Below are 19,699 nucleotides of genomic sequence, written 5' to 3'. Positions count from 1 at the left end.
TGAAAATACGAAAAGGTTGAAGGAAAATAAAAAGCCTGAAAGCAATGTATTTTGAGAGCATCTACAGGGAAAAGTCTTGACAGTAGTCCTTTATCATCTGTTACACACCCAGCAGAGAACAAGAGTGTGCTCCTAACACCAGTAGCACCGAAGTGTCTCCAGACTCCAGGATTTCACAGTGAGTGCATGCAGGCTGTAAACAACACAGTGCCCACAAGAAAACCCATTATTCTGAACTAATATGAAAATCAGGGGGACAGCAAATACTGAAGGAGGTCACACAACTATTTTTCTCACTGCCGCTACACTATCAAGAACAAACTAGCATTTTGTACCTCAGGTTCTCTTATGGGACGGTAACTGAACATAGGACACTATATCCTATATTCCTAAGGCTAACAAAACCTTCTGCAGCTGCCATTTTGAGACTGGTGAAAACTTCATTTGCCAAAATCGAGCTTATTTTTTTTTTTGTTTCACACCTACATTCCTCTCAAGCAAGTACATAATGACCTGTGGATAGCAATGGTAGCAGCCTTTTTACAATGTAGTCACATTTTCTTTAATAATTCTGCACCTGTAGGCTAATACAGTAACATTATTTGTCACATGATACTGCAAAATTAGTGCTATACCAAGCTTCATATTGTTCTCTTTATTACACTTGCCTTATTATTAAAGAAGCAACAAAAAGAAATGTTGCAAAACAGCTCCTCTGACAGTCAGCATTTTTCTTCTGTCTTTGATGCATTTCCCCACCACAGTTGTCACAGCAACGACACATACAGAAGCAAAGTCCCACAAGAGGCAGTAACAAAATAAATAGCAATCCCAAGGCTGCGGAGACTATAAAACCGATTTCATAGTAGATAGCCTGTAATTCAGACAAAAACAGTGGTAATAGCAGATATCACACAGTAACTGCAATCAATATAGAGCAAATAATATTAATAAAAAAAAAAACCCAAAAAACAAACTACAGACTAAACCATCTACAAAGTTCCCAAGGTTAAGGACGTTCTGTATTTTGTCAATAGCTGACAACTTTTGATACAACAAAAAGATACATAACATTGTAAATACTGATAGCTAATAATTATTTACGTAGAGTATTAGCTAGGTAAACTACAGGAATGAGTGCTAAGAGAAATATGCTCACAAGGAACAAATGTGAATCAATGCAATTGAAACAGGTTAAAAATGAACACATTTGATTTCCTGGACCACAAATTTACTGTTTCTCACATCTGCTTCCAAAAAGACTCCACAAATTATCTGCAAGGCTAACTAGATCAACACTTCATTGGGGGCGGGAGGCTTGCCTTGTTCTCCTTTTTAATCAGTAATGGGCAGAAAGGTTCATATGAACCGCAAAGGGAAGCACTTCAACGGATGATCAATTGCAAATGCTTCTCCAAACTGCTGATGCTAAAACTGCTTAGGGACTGGAAAACACAAAGAAGTGGATTTTAAGCTCTCTCAGGTAAAGACATTTATTCTGCTGCTGAACAGCAGAGCACCAGCAACTAAAAGGACACTTTCAGAAGCTGGAAAGAGTGAAAGGGAACGATGCAATGCAAGAGCCTAATTAGCTTTTACTGCGGAAGCTGTGCAAGTGCCCCAGGACCAAGAAGCAGGGCCAGGCAGCCCTGGGGCCAGGCAGCCCTGGCATAGCCCCTACACAAGGCGCTGTGGCTTCAGGGGATAAGCTGGGAGCTGGCCACACTGCTTCCCACTGCTGCAAACACAAGCCAACACATTCAAAACTGGATTGGGCGGGTGTCTGTGCACAGAGCTAGACAGCACGGCGTGGGCACCCCCCCACCCCGTTTACCTTCCCTGATACATCTCTCTTCTCCTTTCCTTTCCCAATTTTAGGAGAACTAATTCTCACGCTAGTACTTTAAGCCCTCTTCTGTTTTACAAATCAGCCAGCACAAGGGCAACTTGGCAGCAAACGGATGAAATTGAGGCTGGATATAGTCCTGCAAAATAAGTTACAATTTCTCACAAGCTATCACTCATGCTCCAGTTCCAGCTTTGCTGATGCCCTTCCTCACAATCCCTAATTACCAACTGATCCAAATACGGCAATCATCACCATTAGCAGAGTTGCAAATTTCTGACCTAATTACCCATTCTAGGATAAAGCCTATTTTTTAATTTATTATTGTTATTAACTGCTGGTTAAAAGCTGTTAGCCCTTCTGAAGAATACAAACTAGATGCTTGGAAGAAGAACTTGGCTAGATTTTGCAAAAGGATTACTGTTCTCCTTTCTAATTAGCTGAACACTTCAAAAACTATTTGACAACATAAACGATCTTAAAATAGGTTAGATGGAAAAACACTATTAAAAAAAACCATTAAAAATAGTTATGGATGTTTTAATAGTAGTAGTGCATACAGATGTGGTTAGTGTCTTTTGAAAGCTGTACATCTACCATAAAACATTACCTGAAGAGTCAGGACAACATTTTCTGGCTGTGGAAGTCAAAACAAATGAAGAATGTGTGTAATACACAGGCAGCATGCACAAAAACAAATCACGTGAATAATGAATAATTAACCATGACCAAAACAATTAACAACACAGAAACAATAACAAGAAGCAACTAAAGTAAAATAATGCACAGAAGCACCATTAAATAATTATGCAAAAAATATTTACAGTAAAATACATAGCAGATAATTTCTGGTTTCCTTGGTAAGTGAAAGGAATCTAGTATTTGTCCAAAAAATATTCCCATATTAAAACAACAACAGACCAGTTATTTTCGCACTGAGCATCTGTTTTGTATCATTCCCAACACATCTCACAGAAGAGAAGGACAGGGCTTGCATTATACTTCGTGGTTTAGTGATGTCTTCATGAATTCCACCTGTCATAACTGCTATAATATTCCTGACTTTTTCTTTTCAATGCTTATTTCATTTTTGCAGCTTCAAAAGCAGTTTTGGGACCTTAACACATCACATGCAAAATTCACCTTCACTTCTAACTAATTATGTACAGGTTTATTTTAAATCATTCCAAAGTATAACAGAAAAGGCATTCAAGAAAGACTGAAGAAGTCTATTTAACAGTTTCTTCACTGTCTTCTTATCCATAATTTCAAAACAACACTGAAAACTAAACATTCAATTAGAGGAATTTGAGAAGAATTCGATTTGCACAATGGAAACAGAATTTCTTGTATTTTTCCCCTTCATCTCCATATGACAAGTTCACAGCTGATAACTCTTTTCCCCTTTCTTGTAAGTGGAAAAGGGAAGCAGAGAAGCTAAAGATGGCAAGACTCCTCAGACCCGAGTCTGACGTGTGAGAATCAGAAATGTTCTCAAGGTTTAGGAAATTTTTTTTCAGCATCACACATATCTTTATGAAACTTCTACTGTACAACATACTTAAAATGTTCAAAATCATATTTGGAACTATATTTTTAATGGGAGGAAAACAAATGCTTACCCACCCTTATAAATCTGGTACCAAGTACGATTTTGAACATTTCAAGCAAGCCCATCTCCCAGCAGAAGTAAAACAACGGCAGCAGCGAGCTGGCTCGCCTTGAGCAGGCACAGCAGCTGCGCTCAACTGCTGGGCTGTCCTGACAGATTGCTGCCCCTGACAGGGGACCAGGAGATGTCGACAGTAAGAGTCCAACTGGGAACACTGGGACACACAGCACAGAAGTGGAAAAAGCCTCCTGGGTCACTAAACACATCCCACAAATAGGATTAAAAAAAACAAAACAACCAAACAAACAAAAAACCAGCAGAGGAATGGCAGCAGATATTTAGCAGGATAAACGAGAAGCAGATTTCCTGTTCTTGCTACTGAAGGCCTGTTCCCAGCGCTTGGTCAACAACTCGTCTTTCTCACATGGATTTATACATGGCCCATTTCTGCCCTTTGCTTCTGTGAAAGCGTCATCGTTCTCCCAAACAGCAGTGTTTTCTTCCTGGTGTTTCCTCTCCAGGTATATATTTAAAAAGGGTAATTGCACCCCTTATCCATTCTTTTCCTAAGCAAAGCAAACTCTCTAGTCCCCTCTGAAGACCTCTGTGTTTCCCAGGTGACCCTAAGAGACACTTTCTGAACTCATCCTAGCCGGAGTTCATTCTCCTAGAATTTGAGTGATCAAAACCATAGGCAACATTTCTAACTACTTACTCACACCCTTCTGTGACATTCACACCTCCCTATCCTCACTGGAAATTCTTCCAGGGGCACTTCTACAGCCACACTGGCCTCTTCACAGCTACCTCTCACTGATGCTTCTGTCTTCGAGGGGATTCTCTACTTGTCCTGATATATTTTCCTTTTCCAAATTTGTTTTACAGTTTTGCATGGTATTCAGATCATAATTAGGACCTATAAACAGCCTCTGTTTTGCTTCTTAAGCACACCTAATATTGTATTTGCCTCCCTATAATCTCACAGTATTTTAACAAGCGCCTCCACTATGCAGGATTACAGCTGTCATTAGTCTCAAATTTCCCATGATTTTCGCACTAGTTACTAAATACTAGTGATCATGTATACCACCTATGGTCTAATGGTTTTGTCCAAAGCCTCTACCGAGCAAACCCACCCTACACTCCTCCCAGGTGTACAGGCACAGCCTACGGCACACCGCTGTCACAAAGCCCCACAAACAAGCCTATCGGACTGGCAAGAGTCACTTGATACAGCATGACAATACCCACGCACTTGGATGTCATGCAGAGGTTATCAAGCTACTGGAGCAATAGGCTTGTTGTCAGGAGGCCATGGAAGCACAAGGCTTTCCCCCTTCTAATCACAAGCTCATCCCGGTCATCCTGATTCAAAGCGATAGCTCAGTGCCTGCATGCCAAGCGCCATACTCATCTTCCTGACAGGTACACCATACTGCAGGGACTACAAGCAAGGAGCTCACATGAGGTAACGTGCCCATTGCATGGTCGCGGTTAAGGTTCCTGCTGCAGAACTCAACCAGCGATACTGCTTCAACAGTGGGCCACTATATTTGAGAACAACCTAAAATCAGAGCACGTTACATTCAAACTTCTCATGCTACCAGACTTAAGAATTTCAACTGTTACAAGATGATTACCAACCTAAAGAGAGAATGGAAAATACCCTTGACATGATTAGCACGCTACATAAACTAAAATACATTTTATATGTAGGCTGCGGAAACTTTATTTTACAAAGGCACCAGACCCAGCATAAAAACGCAGCTTTTTGAGGTCAATAGCTTTAGCTAGAATGAGAGCTGAGCAGTAATGGTTCTCTCTAAGCATTTTTAAATAAAAGCAAAATTTTTCAATACAGAGTCTCCAATCTTTGTGCAACACACACCACAATCACATTACAGCTGGAATTTGTAAGTGAGCCTTAACCACGCATAGCTTCTTTACAGTGGCTTATGAAATTTTCTTCACAATATTTTTGGAAAGGTTTTGGTCCCACTTTTTGTATGAAGCCATCAGACTTGTTATTCACAAACTTCATTCTTTCATCCTGTTGTTAATAGCTTTAAAACACTTATCTCCTGTTTTAGAAACAAAACTTAATTTCAAAGTCATTGTTTCCTTTATTTTATGCAGATACACATAGACAATTTACCTTTTGATAATCGCCCTGTGTATTTCCAAACTTCTGCTGTGCTAGTTTTCTGATGAGATCTGAAAATAAGCAAGAATATTCCAGAGTTTTAAACAACAAATTATAAAAATGGGGGTAAGAGGATGGTATGAATCAGTTCAGTAGGCAAGATGAAATTAAGAACAGACATCAACAGGACAGGCAAGCACATAAGTGTTTCCATAAACCTGTCTAGTAGCAACTTTTTTAATCAACTGTGTGTTTTATGAGCTCACAGGAAGATAACCAGGCTATCTATCAATCAATCAATTCCCCCTAAAATACAGTGAAGGTTTTTCTGAGGTCATCCTCTGTACCATAAAATCATTATTAAAAGTTAATCACAAACTTATCAATTACTTGGACAATGTTCTGGCTATCCCTTTTGCTTCAAATTTATGCCAACTATATACATGCATATAGACATAGATACATACACACACAGAGCATAAGAAACATAACATGCAGCTCCATCTAACACACTCATTCCTCATTTATTCACAATATAGACAGAATACAGTAACCACCAAAAAAAAAGAAAGTAGGAATGTAACATTAGAAGTGTCATTTTATTACACCAGTTTCTTTCAGTAAACCCCAGTAGCTGCAATGAATGGATCCCCTTTCTGGGACAACACCAGCCTATCTTTATCAAGGTTTTGCCATCCCTATGGGAACTCTGCAGGGAATTATGGCCCCCAGCCATTTCTGTGACACCCTGCACTTGAAGGGGGGGCACCAGCAGCTCTGCAAACCCTCTGCCTCAGATGGGCATCAGCAACTCTGGGCATGCTCTATGCCAAGTTGTGTAAAAGCAGCATCGTTCGAATGTTTGGGAAGAAATAACTGATGAACTTCTGGTCTCCTCCAATGAAGAGGAAACACATTAGGAAGGAGCACCCTACACCTCAAGGAGGAGCACTCTACCCCCCATGTTCATACAGAGGTGGACTTCATGGTACTATTGCCCTGTCCTTAGTCTCCCCATATGCAAATGAACGTACTTGATAAAAACCTCCAGTAAGTTACCTATCCTGGGGACCAATACAGGGCCTGACAGCTCAAAACGGACTGTTCATCTCCCACAAATCCAAGCCCCCTCAGAATTCACTGTAGCACTCATTAAATATGTTCAGTGAGTTCACAGGGGCTGTGATCTCATTCCTTTCTAATCCTGCACATGGCTCAGGAAAACAAATCCCTAAGTAAACCCACAGTCCTCCCTCCCCAGCACCCTACAGCGGGAACACAGACTGGGCTGATCTGCAAGGTGAAGAGATCCTCCAGAGCTCCTCACAGAAAACTGCATCCCAGGAAAGAAAACACACAACAGTGAGGTGACAACTGCTGTCCTAGAGAAGGTACTCCCTGCGAGGAAGCTGCAGCCAGCAAGGCTGCCGGCTACAAAACAAGAATCTGTTAACGTATCACAGGAGTGTCAAGCCACGAATCACCCACAGACTGGAAGTATATTCTGTAACGCAGAAAGAGTGCTAGCAGCAGATGATCAAGGACTCTGTGGTGAGGCAACCTCATTTCGGAAAGACCATACATAAGGCAGAAGATAAGGCTGAATCCCACAATAACAGAAGTAAAGCCAGAACTTATGTAAATAAGCACCTGGGACAAACAAAATGCTTTCAGGCTCTGCAGCTTAAGAGTCAGGAGACCGCTGAAGGAAAGGGCATACACCACCGCATGGGTAACACACAACTGATACACCACTGACACATCTCACAGACTGGGACCAGCAGAGTCCTCCCTGTATTAAGACCGTTCTAAGCAGAAACGGTGTTTCTCTGGGAGTTTGAGCGGCAAGGACATACAAAGCAAAATGAGGCAGGACTGCACAAACCCCAAAGATGTAACTCACAATAGTTGTTAGACATTTTTTTCTTCTTCAGCAGAGATAACATTCCTTTCTTTTTGTTTATATACCTACCACATAAACAAATTTAGGAAATATTGGTTCATAAACTATCATGCAATGAATTTTCTCTACAGCTAGGTGCCTTTAACAAGCAGGAAAAGAAAAGGGCTAAACCAACTCTTGTTTACACATTTATTCAACCATTTGACATTATGTGACAACACACTGCAGAACAGCAGCTAAAGAAAAACTTCTACCAACTTAAATGAGAACGTGATGGGAAAGAAGAAAGGAATAGCTCCTGTGATCCTCAGTGGCACAAAGCAGTACAGACTGTACGGACTGTGTGCGGGCAGCCAAACGTGGCAGCTGACCATCCAGGATGCTGTGGCATCACCCTCCTTGGTGCCACTCCAAAGCAGAGAGGAGAGCCCCCGGCAACCTGCCTTTGCTTCCAGGCTGCTCCTAACTCAGAGGTTCATCGTGCTTTGGAAGAGGGTTGGACCTGATGACTTCCAGAGGTTCCTTCCAATCTGAAGTATTCCAAAGTTATCCTACAATCATTATGACTTTGTCTTATAAATTACTTAATGAAGGAGTGAAAGCACTGCTAGGAAGCGTGTATGAAAACTAGATTTTATTATTGACAAAAACTTCCTTTGATACATTTCCTGTTGTTGGGAATTGGTACAAAGTCAAATTTTAGAAAATTAGCCTTTCCTGTTAAATAAAAGTTGGAAGTTTTCCCCCATTCTTCTAGTTGAGTCTGTCCCCATCATACATTAAAATTAAAAAATGACAAACAAAACCCAACAACAAAACATTTTACATGAACTTTTACATACACGCATATATATTTATGGACATCTGTATGCACAAGCATACACACATGTTACACTACTCAAAAGAAACAGGATGGTTGAGGCTGGAAAGGGACCTTCCAAGATCATCCAGTTCAAGCCCCCAGTGCAGTACAAAGTCACCCACCACAGGTCATCCAGGGCGACATCCAGTCAGGTTTTCAATATCTCTAAGGAGAATATTTAATACTTAAAAAAACCCAACCAATCACCCCCCTCCCAAAAAAAACCACACATAAAAAACCCAAACAAAAACCCCCAAACCACTCATTACTTGCAATATGCTTAAATTGCTCAGAAAGTTCCCGATTCACCATTTATTTATACTGTTTCTGTAATTTATAGCCTGCCAGTCAAAACAATGACAGAAATCAACCTGAATACACTCTTAACAAACTGATGCAGAAAACAGCATTTTCAACGTGGGTTTGAATTTCAGAGGCTCTAAAGCCTTTTCATCTGAAATGAAAACACCTTCATATTTATAATAAACAAGAAAGCCTGAAAACAGGTACAAAAAGTTCCAACATGGATTGAGTAAGTTAAATAGTGAGAACAATACAGGTTTTATACATAGTGCAATGCCCACCATTACACTGCCCATTTTCTCCCCTTAGTTTTCCAGAGTGTGAGACATTCCTGCTGAATAAAGATTTACTACTTGTATTACTTTGCAATGATTTTTCATAAGTAACATGATGCTTCAGGGTGTTTTCCTCACCAGTGACTGACCAGTCTTTGCCATCAACTTGCTATTTCAATAGCCTTACTATCAACTGCATTAGACATATTCCCAGTTAATTAATTACCTGCAGTTACTAACCCACACATCTGTAAGCAGAAACATGCCTCAGTGGTTTTGCAGCATCAAGAATCTCCCTGCACATTGCAGGGGGGTTGGACTAGATGATCTTTAAAGGTCCCTTCCAACCCAAACAATTCTACGATTCTATTAGGTTTTACATTGATAGTAATCACAATTCCTACTGCAGCGTTTAAGGGTTAAGCAGGCAAACACCCTGTGCCAGGTACTGTGTAAACATAAGCATCCTATTTTTACATATGGCTACACTGCTTACTGTAGCACAGTGAAGAGACACCTCAGCTCACATTTAATCCAGTCTGTGCTTTTGGTTTGCTTTTATGAAGCATCTTTCCTCCCTATCTAGAACATCTCATTTCTAGCATTCAAGTAAGTTTTTATGAAAATTTAACTAAGGTAACTCCATGACTTTCTCCTACATTACTGGTAGAGTACCACCTTGAGGCTGATTTCTGTTTCAAACACAAAAGTGCCAGGAAGGTGTGATAAAAAGCAGTGCCCTCTATTTTCTGATTAACAGGATTACTTCTGAAATCTCAGCTTGACCAGCTGCACACATTGTTTCACAGGACCAGTAATCCACGGCTTTAGTACAGAACACATTTTATCACTGGGGTTAAAGAGCTTTACCTTGTGAGGCTCATTTACATGGCTAATTACATTACTGCTTTGCTCTGTCTCTTTCCTGCTCTCATCACACATGCAAAATGCCATCTGCCCTAGTAAATCTAACTAGCCAGATGAACTGTTAATTCACCAATGCAATTTGTGATGAAATATTAAGCACCTCTGAGGAGCTCCAGTTCAGAAAACATAATCACCAACTCCTGCATTGCATAAGTATTGTGTACATACACTCGCTATCTCATTACCCAGGCAAGAAAATGAGGTTATCACTAGGCTGGCTTAGAACTGCTCTACAGAAAGGAATAGCAAAAATAATAGAGATTTAAAATAAAGCTGTCTGGCTATTAAGTACCAACATAAATTAGTTACAAATTCATCCACCAAGAAAGCTTTTCAAATCTAGGTGACAGGAAAACAGTTGGAGTAAAACCTTTGGGAATGCTATGCTTTCTCCTCACTCAAACAATTCCATTGAGCCAGTTCAGCTATAGTGCAACTCCAGCATTAATCAAATTATGCCAGAAATTAATTTATCTTTTTATTCATAATATACCATATTAGGCTCCTATTCTGAAAAGGACTTCAAACAAAACAGTAAGAGCCATGACTGAAACATTCATGTCACACTGAATGGAGATTTTTCAGAATAACAGGGGAGAATTAGATAGATAAAATACATGATAAGTTAATAACTGCTTTAATGCCACCTGATTGTAATGCATTAAACTGTATTTCATCCCATTCCTCTTCACACATAGTAGATAAGAGTCAGCAGACTACAGACATGCTGAATAGTTCAGCATCTCTCTGAATATGGGCCAGTTTGACCACACTTAGTGTCATAAATAAGATTAGTCTGAAATTAATTAATGAAAATAACTTCAAGCTTGTTTTTTTCCTCTCTAATTATGACTCAGAGTAATGAATAACTCTTGCAAGTCCAAGAAAACCAGGAAAGCCCTATTAGCCTTTCAGACTTACCAGAGATAAAAGCCTTTCTGGTATCTTACAGCAAGTTTTACTGCGAGTTCAGTTTATTGACATTTTAAAATACTTGCTTTCACTTGAGTGGGGCTTTGGATGCTTCCCCAAAGTTAGAAAGCCTCTGGCCATTAGCCTTTACTATGGTCAGACTCAGCTCCCACTGAAGAGGTGTCCTTCAGCAGCTAACCCAAGGTTACTTTTGGTTCCCTTTACCACCTCTACCTGCTTAAGGACTCTGCTCATTCTTACTGTCCCTCATCCTGCAATCATCACTTGGCTCTGATCCCACCACAGAGCAAGCTGACAGTTCAGTAATGTTGATGGCCAAAGAATCCACCATGCACTTTGGTGCAGCGACTGCAGAGAGGGTCCTGCCGCATTCCTCACCCCCTGCAGCCTGTCCTCTTTCCACAGAGCAAGAAGAAAACTCACTCTGTAGGCCAAGTGGGGAAGTCTCAAAGATGAGGAGATCTTCCCACTTCCCACACAGTAAGAGACCACTTTATAGTCCGCAGATGAGGAGTCTAATCCATGCATTCACTCAAATAGTCTAGTCCATTCCTTTCCAACTCCAGACTCGAAAGGTTCACTCCCCTTTCACAACGTCTACCTCAGACAGTCTTGGGCCATAACCCTTGCCCCTAAACTAAGGAAAAAGCAGCCTTCTCAGATAAATTCTCCCCACAACTTTCAGGCAAGTCATCTCTCTATACAATTTCCAGGTTTTTTTCTTAGAGTTACTGGGAACATGAAGTTGGTTCAGCTTTCACCTCCTGCTCCTCATGAGAGGCCATTCTGGCTCCCTTCACTTCAAGCACAACTGAGCAACACCCACCTTCCCCCCCTTGCTTCTGAAGCCTCCACACAAGACCACCTACTTACACTACAGAGATGGTAAAAGGGAATTACCTGTTCAATCACCTGTTTATTCATCTGCATTAAAGAAATAAGGTGCAAAACCTAATCTTAAACCATCAGCCATGCCTTTGGACAAGAAAAAAAGACAAGAAAGGAACCTTGCTATTGTACCTCACCAATGACATCCAAAATGAAGCCCTAGAACCTGTTGTTCCACAATGGCTAGAAGAAGTCATTTTAATGGAGGTAAAAACCAGCAAATTCATACTAAATTGCTGAACTATGTTAACATCTAATCTCATCTGCTATGGGCTGTCTGTCTTCTCACCCTCTTCTGCGTTCAGTAAGCCATTTCCTCTCATCAACACGATCATTGTCCATTCCCTGACCCTGCACTCTTTAATTATGTGCTGATTAAAAGCAAGAGAAATACTCTTATCCTACAGCACACACTCATTCTCAAAATCCAGGAACACACAATACAACACAAGCAAAAACACAGTAAATGCATTTTTAAGGCCTCAGCAGACTTGTAAAGCACATACTGCTTTATTCATCGTTGAAAAGACAAGCTACTAGACCACCTAGAAATGAGTCCTAGCTTACACTGGATGCAGTAAGGGACGACGTGAGAGCGGGTAAAGCTGCAATGTGAAGTAGGTAATGAAGAGATGAACAGCTATGAGCAGGAGCAAAGCGGTAGGAATGGTCTAAACAGGGTGAGCTTTAACCAGAGGGCAGATAGGACTAAGCATGGTGCAACTGCTGAAGATAAGGAATTGCAGGGCAGCAACAGCTGCTGAAGGAACCAGGATGTGAAACTAAGGAGACCCTCTCTGCACCCTTCCTGACAAAAAAATATCATTGATCCACTGAAGAAATTATACAGCAGTGGATCAGATAATCCACTAACAGTCGATGAGCTTCCTTCGTGCACACAAGAAGTTCACACAACACTTCACAAAAATGTGGATGAAACAATGAAGTTTTATAAAATCAGCTTCCTCAAGGCTGTTATTAGTCAGGAAGACCAACTGGGTAATGGAAGTCTTCTACAGAAAATCCTCATATCTTAGAGCAGCCCCAAACTTGAGGTTATTCCTTTAGTGCAGTTCTGCTTTCTGTTTAGGCACATTCTGCTTTCCATCAACATGCACAATGTTAAAGAGCCTGCTCAGGAAAAGGTTTGGAAAAAAAAGTAAATAACCACAGTATTGACTGTTACAGGATGCTTTGAATAAAGATTTCTCCTTTGAAAATAACCTTTGCAGGGCTTTCTAGTTGTTCTTCGCTACAAAGAAAGTTCTGTTCTTGCTGAAGTTTTGGAAAAAGAACAAAAAGAGAGAAGCCTTTAGAAAAATCTTTGCTTAGGAGGCTGTAATAAATTTGCATGTATCACACAGACACAAAGTCAAGTACAAAGCTTTGAAGAAGTACTGCAGACAGAAACTGCATACTCTCATTTTCTGAAGGCAACAAAACTTCTGCAGCACATTGTTTCTGCCATGGCAGCTATTTTTTGCCACTTACTTTGCAGCAGCTACCTCAAGTTCTCCCTAGGCCACCATCTGGTAAAGATTTACAACAGATTACAGGCGAAGATTTAACTTGGTGCACTGTATGTGCTTGTCTGTTTTAGCACACTGCAGAGACTGAGCAACTTCTCGATAGTGTGGGTTGTGCAGACATATTGGACTTGCAACTTTGATCAAAGCAGTAAATATTTAGACTGGATGAACAAAAGCATTTTTCCTACTCCTTTCTCTTCTCAGAAGTTGCTGTAAACCAAGGAAAGCACAGAAAATCTTCTCATATCATTGAATTATTGGAAATATGAACACAGATAATTGGGGATTACATGCTGGAGCCCTGCCAGTACCAGCTTTTTATTACTTCAGTGACTGGCATTCTGGCAGCTCCAGTGAGATTCCTCAGAATTCTTTCTCTCTGTTTTCCCACTTCTGCAAGGGCCACAATTTTCCACACACGTAGGCTAACTGTGGCACGCGTATTAGTTTGAAGTACTACAGAAATCACTACTTCACTGAAAGAATCAAAGCAAAAGTAATGGTTGCTACTCTGAAGGAAGTTAATTAGGCCTCAAGTTTGTATTTCGTCTATACAGGTACACCCAGGCATCTTTCAGCTCAGTTAAACAGCCAAACCAATACTTAGTAGTATTAAGAATATTCATACTTACCATTGTAATCACTGTTTAAAGTTCACAAAAATTAAATGATTTGGTATATTTTCAGAGAAAATAAGTATCTTGACTATGTTATAATGCAATACAGGTCACAATTTAAACACAGAACTCTCTTTAGATAAGAAGAAATATATCTGCATATTGCCAAAAAGTGTCAAAACAGGTTTGGGGGGGGGGCGGGTTTGTAACAGGTAGGCTTAGACTAAGATATATACACTGATTCATTGCTCAGCTGAAACTACAATAGCTGACATTCATGGCAGCTGGTTTCCTTTCTAACAATGAGATAATCTGGTTGCAGAAAAGGAAGAAGTGTACTCAAAAAGTTTAATAGCAATATGAAAAGATTTAATACTGTTAAAAGGATGACAAACCCCACTAAAATTAATACACATATATTTTGCTCCAGCAACTTTTGAATAACACATATTAACTTTAAAAAAGCATCACTTTTGTTCAGATCTAGAAGTTACACAAAGCATCTTGAGAAGAAAAAAACAGTGAGAAAAAGGAGAGGAAAAAATTCTAATTGTCGTATCTTTTGATGTAATTAAACATTGAAGATGAGGACCGTGGGAAGAAGATTTGTTGCAAACATTTATCAAATTCTTATTACTTTGGCTGACATCATTGAAGAAAAAGCCATCATTTAACGGGACCTAGGAGTTTGTTGCTTTGTTAAATGACAACCTAAGAAAATTGTCAGACAAAAAAATGAGAGGGCTAGGCTAATGTTATCTAATGATGGTCTGTACCAAAGAAAAGAAAAAGTCAAATGACTGCTTTTCCAATGACAGGCAGTATCCATACAGTATCTCACATGATTAACTCAAAATGCTTTGTAACAGCCAAGATGACGAAGGAACTGAGAAGTCCCTTAGAGGCTTGTGAAAACATTATTCCTGTAAGTCCAGTGACATCCCCCACCTCTCCCTGTCAGTTCCATGAACTACAAGTTAGAAAAGAGAACAAGGTTGGATACTATGCAGATAGATGAGCTTGTAAAAACTAAATGGAGGGGGAGAACGGACAGCCATCGTTAAGCTAGGAAAATCACGGAGCCTCAGCAGAGTGGCCTGAAAACCTGTAAGATGTCTGCAGTCACAGATACGTTTTCAGAGGTTCACACGTGAAACATGTTACCAGAGAATGTGGCTGACCCAAAACCTATTTCATCCTACTTCTTACCATACAAGACGCTGCAGGTATGCTCTGGAAGTCTCAAATAAGCTTTCATGCTTTTAGCGGTTTAGATTTCCTATTAACAGCAGAAGTGACACAAAGAACTGCCTTCTTCACATGGTATACTCTGACTGTGATTGTGCACTGGCAGCTGAAAGGTGAACCTTAGGCTTTGACCAAGGTGATGCCCAAGGTACTTATCTCTTTGCTACGAGATACTAAATGGGACAAGCAATCTTTTAGAGAAGAAAAATTAATGCACCCAGAGCTTAATTCAAATTGTGGTTTACTGTTATTGGTAGCACACAGACACCATGCTATATTCAACTTATCTAACGTTACCACACCCAATACACACACCACACAGTAATCTAGATGCAAAGGTACTGTGTCCTAAAATTGCGTGTTTTTTTAAAAATAAATACACAAACCCTACCAATGAAGCTACTTTACCTAGGACGATAAACAAACAATAAGGCTACTCTCTGTCACAATACCATCCTGTAGCTCCCACCCTTCCCTTCCCTGTAGCCAGCACCCCTGGATTTAGCTGCGCCCAGAAGTCATCCCCTGCGCACCAAGGCACAGAACACTGCTGATCACCTCTTTGGTTATATGTTGTGTCTCCCATTGATATCCACAGACAAACAGAACAGGGTCAGGACACTTTCAGCACTGGTCTGGCACTGCCCATGCTGTGACTATCAGCAGGTCTCCTGAGCCAGGTCAGTACCTTGCCCAGAAAATGCCCAACCCATTTGCTATGAAATGTTCCCAACAGACACGACTGACACAGCTGTCTAATTTGGAAGGGATAGAAGGCAATTTAGGTTTGGGAAACATGAGCGAGTCTCAATACCACACAACTGTAGGCCCATTTTATTTATTATTATAATCTAGCTTCCAAAAGGCACTGCTGCTTCAGGTGCCCTCCAGCCTATCACCATAGCCACCTGTGGTGATGCCACTTCTGAACATTCTCCCCACAGAAAGTAACTCAGCTCCCTCAGACTCTGCTTGAGGTTCACTTTCATTAGTTTTTCCCTTCTGTCCTGGTAATATTGAAGTTGTGAAGCTGGATTGTCATTTTCCAATTGCTGTCAAGGCATGTTTTTCTCCCAGGCACAGCAGGCAGGCGGTATTAAACCAGACCAGGGCACGCACTGAGGATGCTGTACAAAAAGGATTCCACATGTGCGTATAGTGCAAGACGTTCAGATGATCAGCCATGCTACACTTTAAAAAAAAAAAATAAATAACGGAAAACCTGTCTGCAAGAGAGATTCCTTGTTTACATCACCCAAAAGAAGTGGGCAGGAAGACATTAAAGAAAAGTTAATGTCTGCAACTACAGTTCTCTGCAGTAGCCTCTAGCAGATAATCTGTATAAGCCTTCCCTCCCTGTCCACCAAAAATCCTTTTGGCGAGCAATCTGTTAGATAGTCTGCAGTCTGCAATAGTTCAGTGAAAAAGGAATTACTCTTCTGACACCTAGGAAAATAAAAAATAAAAAAATCAGGCCTTAAATCTACTTCAGAAACATTCCAAGTGTTCCTTGTTACACGGGTATGTCATCAAGTAAAGCATCTCTTAACTTCCCAGCATGAAATGAACAATGATCTTTTTAAACACACTTTCCTTAAATGTATATGAGTGGGCAGAGAAGAGGCTAATTTATCTTGTATCTTCCTGCTGCTCCATCTTCCCCAGTATTTCCAACATTAAACACAAAAAATTTCTTTCAATGCATACACATTACCAAGTAAAGAAGCACTGCAAGTCCCCCTTCTTACCCCAGTTCTACACAAATGACACCACCACTACTTGCTATATATAACCTCTGTCACTAAACCTGTATTTTTGATATGCACACTTCAACTACTACTCTAAAGTCATATCACAGCTCTAGCCACAGTGCTGGGGAAAAACAAACACCAGCAACCAACCAACCAACAGTTAGAAGGTTGTGGTGAAGGCACTGACTCTACAGCTTACTGAAATTGGCTAAGCGCTATTGTGAAAAAAACAATCTAACAGGTAACCTGGACGGCGAGTCTTGCTCTTCTTCCCTTCTTCTCAGTTATTGCACCCCCCAACCCAGCTCCAGGACGTAATAAGCTTTAAGAAAACCAATCCACATACACAGGGGGGTAGCTGTCAAACACTAGCTCAAAAAAGCAGTCTCTTGCATCAGTGCAGTTTCACACCCAAACTAAAACTGAGACTTCGTACAACTGGACAAAAAGATACTGTAATTTAAGTTTTTACAAGAGGTCATAACTGTTTTGGGTACCTGCGCAGTATCTTACATTGCTTGACTGCAGCATCTGTGTATGTCAGAACTCACATCCCTTCACCACCTGCCTGTGGCAGACATGGCCAACACTCCTGGGAAAGTCTAAAGTTTAAAAAAAAAAAAAAAAAAAAAAAAAAAAGAAAGGGCATTGCCAGCTACATGTAACTGAGTTTGGTTCCAATGCCACAACATCCCGACGTGCTTTTTTTTTTGGTAGGAGCGTTGTGGAAGATTTATTACTATCAGGAAGCAAAACTGCAGTAGAAACAGGCAACCAAGAACTAGTTACAAAAGGCAAAGTTAGTCTTGCACAAAAAGAAAAATAAATCTGAGTGAGTTTTTAACTGAGGGGGTGATAAAGCATTTTTATTATTTCCTTTTGAACCTCATAGCCAACATAGCTAATGTATATTTAAAAGAAGAATTAATATCCTAGAAGCTCAAACCTACCTACAATAGGGTTTTGCATATACATTTTGTTACAGCTATACTAGGTACAGATACACTGTTTATTTTCACATTATTATGCAATTTTGTAAAAAAATGTTACAATGTTTTAATTGCTGAATACACTAATGTGAGAGATTAATTGAAGAGATTTCACACAAGACTAACTTGCTGAACTCTGCAATCTGCAGCTGCTTTAAAGGCTGACCAGGTAAGGAGAAAGGAAGACCAAAAGGGGTCAGAGGCAGGACTTTGCATTAAAATAGTCAAGTCCTGATCCTCAAGTCTTATGCTCAAACTGTTCAACAAGTGAAACTCCACATACAGAATTGAGAGGTGTACTCCAGGTCTAAAACCTAGCTTGCCCTTGCTCCCCACAGGCAAACAGTACATTTACCTCTCCATACTATGTTTTGCCCAGGAAGTACCTGCATTCAACAGCTGATTTTTATGATAAAGTTTTATTCCTGCTTCAGCAGAAACAGGCTTACCCAAAACAAAAAACAGAAGCTGGAACAAGGCAGCTGTAACTTAACAGAAGTGGCACAGCTGTCCTGCAATACATTCAGGTACAGCGGAGTAAGGTAAACAGGCCTGTAAGTTTTTGTCTTATTTCACCTAAAAATAGGTACAGGAGCTTTATTCCCAGCTTATTTCCTTTGTGAACTCTTCACATTCTCCTGACAAGACACAAGCTGTGAAGCTGAAGATTTGTGTACATCCTGCTGGCAAATGGAATCTCAGATTAACATTGTCTTACTGCAACTAACAACTGGTTTCCATGGGAACAAAGACAAAACCATAGTAAGATAATTCATAGCAGCCAGAGGATCATACTGACCAGGCCGTGTCTACACCAGGTTCACATCTGAAGGTCTGTGGCAGAACAGATGACATGCAACATGTCACAACCATGAACTAACCTAACTTTACTAATAAATTAATGCTTCGGTTTATGACATACAAGAAAGGAGAACTGACAATGTTTTGTTAGACATCCTCTTAGCTGAGTGATAGAAACAACTTGTAATTTTCCTGTTATCATCTATTTATTGTAAGTGGTGCTATTAACAGCAAAGAATAATGATGGTCTATACTACACAGTCGACAAAAGCAGCAGTGGCACCTTCATTTCCATTTTACAAATGGAGAAACCAAGGTAAAGCAAGATTCAAGTGACCTGCTGAGCTTCAGGCAGCAAGCCAGTGACCAGTCTTTTCCATTCCAGTGTTACCATTAACTCAAAATGGGGGCTGCTCTCCTGCGTAACATTTTATGCTTAGAGGAGTAAATTCACTCCCACTTACACCTGCACACCATCTGGTGAGGACAAAACCATTTGACTGCTGGAGCTGAAAGCAGAATCTGTTTACACTCACTGAACCACTGCAATCAGATAACCTAGTTCACTTTTGTTAAATTAGTTTCTTGCCACAGCTAAAGAGCACAGTGCTGGTCTTAAATGTTCAGCAATTTAAAAAAAACTTCAGGAGTTACAGATCCTTGACTAGGTTCTGTTATCGTACTTTACGCAGCACTGTATTTAATCACATTAATAATTTACCTATTAAATCTAAACTTAGATTTAAGTTGTATGTCCACAAACCTGATGGCATGCACAAATTTGGAAGTGAATAAATAGTTAGATTTAACCAAAAAAACCCCTTACAAAATATTTGACTGATTTTTCTTTACATGAAGTGATCTCTTTCAACTTAAGTAACATAAGAACATTTATTTAAATGTTAAGGCTTAGCAGCATGCAAATACTTTAAGAACATTTTCCAAAGACTCTGATGTACTTCATATTTTGCTTTATTGTAACAGTATGAAGCTCATTTAAGCTTTCTTCCTAAAAGGCACACTTGGGACTGAAGGAATATGAATGTTGTACTGTAACATATTCAGCTCCATC

General features: G+C 40.1%; 1 protein-coding gene across 17 annotated transcripts in view; it reads right to left on the bottom strand.

Moving 5' to 3' along the window:
* Window positions 1-19,699, bottom strand: part of PROM1 (prominin 1) — a 70,147-nt gene that overhangs the window by 35,763 nt on the left and 14,685 nt on the right. For 14 of the 17 annotated variants that reach the window (XM_037399894.1, XM_037399886.1, XM_037399912.1 and 11 more), the window contains exons 3-5: window positions 5,614-5,672; window positions 2,457-2,483; window positions 669-874 (exon numbers count right to left, since the gene is read on the bottom strand). In XM_037399894.1, coding sequence (XP_037255791.1) covers window positions 669-874; window positions 2,457-2,483; window positions 5,614-5,672 — 292 coding nt within the window. The remainder of the gene's footprint in view (window positions 1-668; window positions 875-2,456; window positions 2,484-5,613; window positions 5,673-19,699) is intronic. The other 3 variants (XM_037399950.1, XM_037400009.1, XM_037400023.1) reach the window with 1 other exon arrangement.

This window comes from Falco rusticolus, chromosome 1 (genome assembly GCF_015220075.1).
Source record: "Falco rusticolus isolate bFalRus1 chromosome 1, bFalRus1.pri, whole genome shotgun sequence".
In the NCBI taxonomy this organism is placed as follows: Eukaryota; Metazoa; Chordata; class Aves; order Falconiformes; family Falconidae; genus Falco; species Falco rusticolus.
The sequence above is the reverse complement of the archived record's forward strand: the minus strand, read 5'-3'. Positions and strand labels throughout refer to the sequence as shown.